Below are 7,222 nucleotides of genomic sequence, written 5' to 3'. Positions count from 1 at the left end.
CAGCCGCTCCGCGGGAGAAAGATGAGGCTTTCTACTCCCGTAAAGATTTACACCCTCGGAAACCCTGTACAGGGTCGCTATGGGTCGGAACCAACTCGACGACACTTAACAACAACAACAACAAAGGACAAATATTGTATGAGACCACTATTGTAAAAACTCAGTAAAGCTTTTTCATGCTAAAAGAAACATTCTTTGATGGTTACCAGGGGTGGAAGGGAAAGGAAAGTAATTCACTGGCTAGGGGTAGGCACAGTAACTCTGGTGACAGGGAGGGCACAAGGTTGGCGAAAGAATGATAAAGAAAGGTGAAGAAACAGGAGGTACACAAAAGTTAAAAGAGATGGAGGTAAATAGAGTTAAATATATTGGAGTAACAATGTTCTGAAGATTAATACACGGACAGATGCACAGACTGAATGGATATGGGAGGAAGAATGGGACTATATCCACAAATACATGTTTTTAAAAGAGGTTTTTTGTACACGGGTATTTACTTTTGTTGCAAACACACCTAAAACTGTGGTAGAACATAAAGGGGACAAAATGATGAAAACTCAGATACTATCAAGTATCTTAAGGCAATGAGTTCCTGGGCCTAGGAGCTCAGGACCATAGTCTCAGGAACACCATGGTCAGGAACACTATGGCATAACATAGTCCACAAAGACAATGTTCTACATCTTTCTTTGGTGAGTAGCAAGCTCATTTGCATCCAGCTACAGATTCCAGGTGTAGGATAAGTCCTGGACTCCAAACCACAAGGTCAGTAGTTCAAACCCACCAGTTGCTCCATGAAAACTCTGTAGAGCAGAGGTGGGAAGGCTTTTTTTCTGCCAAGGGCCATTTGGATACTTATAACATCATTTGTGGGCCACACAAAATTATCAACTTAAAAATTAGCCTGCTATATTTAGTCAAACGTTTAACTAACTGAGCTCATCCCTAATGTGATGGCTGGAGTCCTGGTGTGGCACTGCAGGATAATACGCTGGACCGCAAAGTCAGTTTGAACTGCAAGGTCAGCAGTTCAAACCCACCAGCCGCTCCTTGGAAATCCTATTCAGGGTCGCTATGGATTGGAACCAACTCTAGGCACTTAACAGCAGCAACAAATGTGATGGCTATAACTGCAGTTGCCTTGGCAGGGCCAGTCCAAATGATTTTGCAGGCCTTTAACAGTCCTTAGTCTGAAAGTTCCCCACCCCTGCTGTACAGTCACTATGAGTCAGAATCAACTTGAAAGTGCTTAACAACTACAGTACGGTGTAACTTCCAAATATTGAAGAAAGAGGACTGATGAAAACTGAAGATGCTTGGAATGAGTTAGTCTAATGGAATATGTGAACGTCTCCACCACTCTGAGACGTAGATGGTGCCCAGTTACCACTACCACCTGCTCTGAAAGGGATCACATTAGAAGGTCCCAGATAGAGTGGGAGAAAATGTGGAATACAATTCAAAATTATTTAAAAAAAAAAAAAAGGCTAGGCTTACTGGTCAGACATAGACAGGAGGAACCCAAGACTGGGAAGGAACTCACTTTGATGGCCCAATTTTCAGCCAAGTAGTTCATAGGTATATAGGGGGTTGTTGTTGTGAAGTGCCGTCGAGTCAATTCTGACCCATAGTGACCCTGTATAGGGTTCTACAGAACCACTGACCTCGCAGTTCAAACGGCTTTGCAGTCTGGCACATTAACCCACAGCACTATACCAGGACTCTATATACATGTAGGTATATATAGAGGTGTGGTACTGTGGGTTAATGCAGACTGCAATGCCATTTGAACAGTGAGGTTGGTGGTTCAAGCTCACCAGCTGCTCCACGGAAACCCTATACATGGTTGCTATGGGTCGGTACCAACTCAACAGCACTTCACAACAACATAGGTTTATATATCTATAGGAGTCCTGGTGGGGCGCTGTGGGTTGGACTGCAAGGTTGTCGATGGTTCAAGCTCACCAGCCACTCCTTGGAAACCCTATACAGGGTCGCTAAGGGTCAGAACTGACTTGATGGCATTTAACAACAACAACAATAGCAGTCCTGATGTGGCACTGTGGGTTAATACACTGGAATGCAAAGTCGGTTTGAACCATAAGATCAGTGGTTCATGCTCACCAGTTGTTCCTTGGAAACCCTATACAGGGTCAGTATGGGTTGGAACTGACTCAACAGGCACTTAACAACAACAATATATAGGTAACGGATGCTCACCATTGAATGGTGAATCATTCAAAATCAAAAGGGCAACATTTACCTAAGGAGAAAGTTGAGATGGTATGGGAATGTGGGTGGAATGGAAATAGGAACCACAGGAAGGAAACGGGGTAACTGTTGTGTGAAGGGGATTGCAGTCATTGAAATAAGCAAAGTGTTATGATTTGTTGAATATAAAACATATGATCTTATCTGAAAGTTTTGACCTTCACTCCACTCACGATAAAAAGGTTTATAAAAAAAAAAAAAAGGCTATCTCTTGCATAAAGCGCACCATGAGGAACTCAGCAGAATTTAAGAGTGATTTTTCATCTACTCAATTCCTGTTGCTCTCAGCGCTTATCCCATTCTTCTAGATATATATTAACGTAGGTAAAAGGGGAAAGCAATATATGAGGAAGGTCAGTAAAAGAAAAAACGCTGTAACACCTTCACCCAATTCATAACAAAAAGTTTAAAAATAAACAAAACTCAGTTGGTTTGTCTTTTTCTTGGAAAACTGAAACCTGTGACAGTATAGGCCCACCCAGCAACCACCAGGGGAAACCGGGTATTTATTCCCTTCACTAACACTTCCCGCCCGCTAGAGTGCCTGAAGACTGCTCCCTGCTCGCCCGCCCGTCCTGTTCGAAGCCCTCCGGTTTCTGAAAGTTTTTCCTGATTTCCACGCTCAGATCTGCGGAATGCAACTCTCCCCCCACCCACCTGTTCAATCAGGGGTTTCCAAGGTTCCCTCCGGATCTGAAGTCTCTACTTGGGATAAAAAGTTGGCCATCCTTCATCTGTTCCCACCGATTTTTTAAATGTTTGGCATTCCCGAGGTCTGAAACCCATGTTTCCCACCCTTCCCGGGCCTTTCCGCACAGTCCTTCCCGTCTCCGCGAGCCCGCACAACCGGCGGGTCTCCCAGCGGAGCTCCGCACACTTGGACGCCCCGTGGACTGAGACGCCGAAACCTACAGCCCGGGACGCCCGCTCCGGGGCCACCGTACACAGGAAGTCACGCAACTCGGGGGATACCAGTCCCAAGGCACACCGCCGACGCGAGACGGCTCACCTGAGCGGGGCGGAGCCGCTCACCTTGCGGGCGGGGCCGCGGGCGGAGGCGGGGCTGCATGTGAGTCGCTCCTACCCGTGGCCGACGGCCCTAGTCGGCGCGGGAGTAGAGCGCCTGGCTGCCGAGTGCCCCGCCCCGCCCCTCCGCGGGCACTTCCGGGGCCGCGCTAGGCGGTGTGGCGGGCTGTCTCAGTGGTCCAGTGTCGGCGCGCGCGCGCAGCAGCTCAGGCACCTGCGAACGAATGCTCGGCTCCCGCGTGACTGCTCAGTGGCGGGGGCTATTGCCGGCATGCAGAGGGGGAAGCTGAGGCTGGAGAGGGTCGGGCCAGCCGAACTGTTGCCTCTATGTTGTTGTTGTTGTGAAGTGCCGTCGAGTCAATTCCGAACCATAGCCACCCTGTATAGGGTTTCCAAGGAGCAGCTGGTGAGCTTGAACCGCCAACCTTGCAGTTCAAACTGCTCTGCAGTCTGGCGCATTAACCCACAGCGCCACACCAGGACTTTGTCGCCTCTATGAGGACCCCAAAAACCTGGACCCCTTCAGAGTCAATGCCTGGGAGGTTGGGCCAGGAAGGGACTGAGAATGTAGGCGAGACCCTGAGATCAGATATGAAGCTCAATTTAGGGGAACAGGGAATAAAGAGACATGTCTTGAATCCCACACTCACCTCACTCCCACAGACTCTGCCCTGCTTCTGATGGCAAGACTTGTCCTCCACCCAGGACCCCATTTGACCTGCTGAGACAGTGTCTCCTGGGACGAGGTGGGGACCCTCCACAGGGGCGGTGTCCCCTAGCTTCCCTCCCACCCACCCACCCCCAGCCCTGTTCCTCAGGGCCTCTAGCCCCAAACCCCAAGCACACCTGCTTCCCTGCCCCCTCAAGATTGAGCCTGATTTAGACAGAAACCTCCAAGGAATAGGCAAGGCTATCCCTCTCCAGGCCAGACTGGGCTCCATCCCTGCCACAGTCAGCCAAGCAGAGCTGGGCGTGGCTATGGCTGGTTCCTATTTCTCCCCCTCCAAACCCTCAGGTCACAGGAAGGCCAGCCCAATCAGTCTGAGCCCCCTGGGAGTCAGGGGAAAACTGGGCCCCACCTCAAGAATTTCAGGTGCTTCCTCTTCAGTTTACAGGCACACGCTCAAGATCTCAGACTTTATACTCCACTGCAGTTGTGGTTGACATGAATTTTATCAACCCACTTTACAGAGGAAGGAAAGCAAGGCTCAGAAAGTTAAAGGCAGCCAGGGGCACTCCTCCACCCCCATCCCTAGGCGCTGGAACCCACAGAGCAGAAGTAATCTGCATGGTCTTCAGGCTGCACAGGGCTGATGGTCAGGATGCAGGTGTTATCAGATGTGTCACAGGCTACAGAGAAGCGGGCAGGGATGTCAGTAGGCCGGTGCTGATCTTCCTCGGAGCGGTAATAGAGGAGGTATCGGGGTGCACTTCCTGCCCGTTGCTGGTACCAGGACATGCCGTAGTCACTGATGGAGGCATGGGGGTTGCTGAGCGTGCAGGAGAGCTGGACCATCTGGCCTGGGAAGACCAGCAGTGCATATGCCTGGGCTAGGGTTGACTGGGAGGCTAAGAGAGAAAAACTGGCTCAGGTCCAGTCTGAGCACCTTCCCTGCTGGCCCAAGGTCCTGCTCAAAGAAATTTCTTAATTTAGGACCATTTATGAGCACTGAATAGGACACAGGAGGCCAAGTTCTTTGTGACCTAGTACACCCTCTCCAGACCTCAGTTCCCCTCTGGGAGTAAGGCACTTATAGTCAGTGACCCCAGGTCCCTGTTAGTGCCATATTCCAAGGGCTGCGGACCTAGAACTTGGAAGGTAGGACTGGGAACCCCTGGGTTCCCTTGCTATCTACCGCCCTTGGCTAATAGACCCCTGCCTCCCACACCCTGAGAAGCGTTGACTCTTTTAAACCCTAGCTACAAACTATCTACCCTGGGAAGCCTCTTCTCTGATCAGCCACAGACATCTGGCCACTGCAGACCTTCTCAGGGTTTGGTTGCCTCTGAGGTCCTCTAGAGTCATCATCATCATCATCCCACTGTTGTTGAGTCAATTCCCACTCATAGCAACCCTATAGGACAGAGTAGACCTGCTCCCTAGAGTTTCCAAGGCTGTCAATCTTTACAGAAGCAAACTACTGCATCTTTCTCCCTATAAGTGGCTGGTAGGTTTGAAGTAATGACCTTACAATTAGCAGCCCACTGCACCACTGGGGCTTCTTCTACTGCAAAATAGGGACCTGCTCACCCTGTGAGAGCTGAGACCCCAAAGAATCCTAGCCCAAAGGGAGTCTAGTGATCTAGTGATTCACAAGTGGGGAAGATGAGACCCTGACTGACCCCAGCTCAGGGTAGAGCTTACTGGGGTCAAATCTCCACTCCATCTCGATACCCCACCCAGGACCATTGACACTGCTCTAATCCATTTGCTTTCTTGCAGGGTTTTCTGAAGACACTGTTGTCTCCCTACCCGACTCCCAGATAAGCTAGGTCCCTGAATGCTCACCTGCCAGGAAGGTCCCAGTGAGAAGGACCAGGCACCAGATGGCCATGGGCAAAGACAGGGAGCAGACTGGCTTTGTTCTTCTGGGTGCTGTCCCAGGTGCTGTGGGGTACTATGGGGCGTCCACTGGACCACAACAGGGCATGCAAATCAGCCTGTTGAGATGGGGCTGGGCCAGCCTTCCCAAATGTCAGGGCCTTCTGAAGACAGGAGCCAGATATCTGATGTAATGAGCAATTATAGCCGGAACTTAGAATTTGTTTTTTAATTGAGGTATAGCTTGCATGGAGTCCTGGTGTGGTGCTGTGGGTTAATGCACCAGATTGCAAAGCCGTTTGAACTGCAAGGTAGGTGGTTCAAGCTCACCATCTGCTCCTCGGAAACCCTATACAGGGCGCTATGGGTCGGAACCAACTCGATGGCACTTAACAACAACAACAACATAGCCTGCATATAATAGAGAGACAGAGAGAGAGATTAGCTGTCATGAAGTCAACCCTGTGTCGTCTGTTGTCCTCACAGTCCACTGTTCCAGTCCACTATTGTGGCTACTGTACCAATCTATCTCATTGAGGGCCTCTCTCATCTTCACTGGCTCTCTACTTCACCAAACATGATGTTCCCCTCCAGCAATTGATTCTTCCCAGTGACATGTGGAAAGCAAGCAGATTTGACAATGTACTGTTTCCATAAGCTGATTTTAGGGAGTGAATAGCCTTTCTTTTTATCCTTAGGCTGGAAACTCTACTGAAGCCTGTTCATCATGGGGACCCTGCTGGTATTTGAAATACCAGTGGCATAGCTTCCAGCACCATATCAACATGCATACCACCACAGTATACAGTGTTGTTATTGTCATTGTTAGGTACAGTTGAATCAGTTCCACTCAAAACAACCCAATGTACAACAGAACGAAAACACTGTACAGTCTTGGACCTTCCTCACAATTGTAGTTATGTTTGAGCCCATTTTTGCAGCCACTGTGTCAATTCATCTCGTTGAGGGTCTTTCTCTTTTTAACTGATCCTCTACTAAGCATTGGACGCATGGTGTGGCACTGCAGGATAAGCACTGGACTGTGACCCACAAGGTCAATAGTTCAAACCCCCAAGCTGGTCTTTGGAAACCTTATAAAAAAGCAGGGTTAGGAAACCTTTTTCTGCCAAGGGCCACTTGGATATTTATAACATCATTCATGGGCCATACAAAATTATCAACTTAAAAATTGACCTGCTATAATGTGATGGCTGGAACTGCAGTTACCGTGGCAGGGCCAGATCAAATGATTTTGAGGGCCTTATACAGCCCGCAGGTCCAGATGTTCCCCACCCCTACTATACAGGGTCACAATGAGTTTGAACCAATTATAAACAGCATTTACAACAATTACTAAGCATGATGTCCTTCTCCAGGGACTGG

The 7,222-nt window shown here is 49.3% G+C and overlaps 1 protein-coding gene across 1 annotated transcript; it reads right to left on the bottom strand.

Annotated features, from left to right (window-relative positions):
• Nucleotides 1-4,549: 4,549 nt before the first annotated feature.
• VPREB3 (pre-B lymphocyte 3) lies at nt 4,550-5,852 on the bottom strand. Its single transcript, XM_006874940.1, has 2 exons — nt 5,807-5,852; nt 4,550-4,866 (listed from the first exon to the last, which is right to left on the bottom strand). Exons 1-2 carry the CDS (start codon nt 5,850-5,852, stop codon nt 4,550-4,552), a joined length of 363 nt encoding a protein of 120 aa, XP_006875002.1.
• Between the last annotated feature and the right edge of the window lie 1,370 nt (nt 5,853-7,222).

This window comes from Chrysochloris asiatica, unplaced genomic scaffold, assembly GCF_000296735.1.
Source record: "Chrysochloris asiatica unplaced genomic scaffold, ChrAsi1.0 scaffold00306, whole genome shotgun sequence".
NCBI classification, from domain to species: Eukaryota; Metazoa; Chordata; class Mammalia; order Afrosoricida; family Chrysochloridae; genus Chrysochloris; species Chrysochloris asiatica.
Note: the sequence above shows the minus strand (reverse complement) of the source record. Positions and strands in the feature narration are given on the sequence as shown.

Bases quoted from the DNA above. Each gene is read 5' to 3' on its own strand.
- VPREB3 (XM_006874940.1), bottom strand. From the start codon at position 5,852: ATGGCCATCTGGTGCCTGGTCCTTCTCACTGGGACCTTCCTGGCAG. The intron at 4,867-5,806 runs GTGAGCATTCAG...TTTCTCTCTTAG, and splicing joins CACTGGGACCTTCCTGGCAG to CCTCCCAGTCAACCCTAGCC.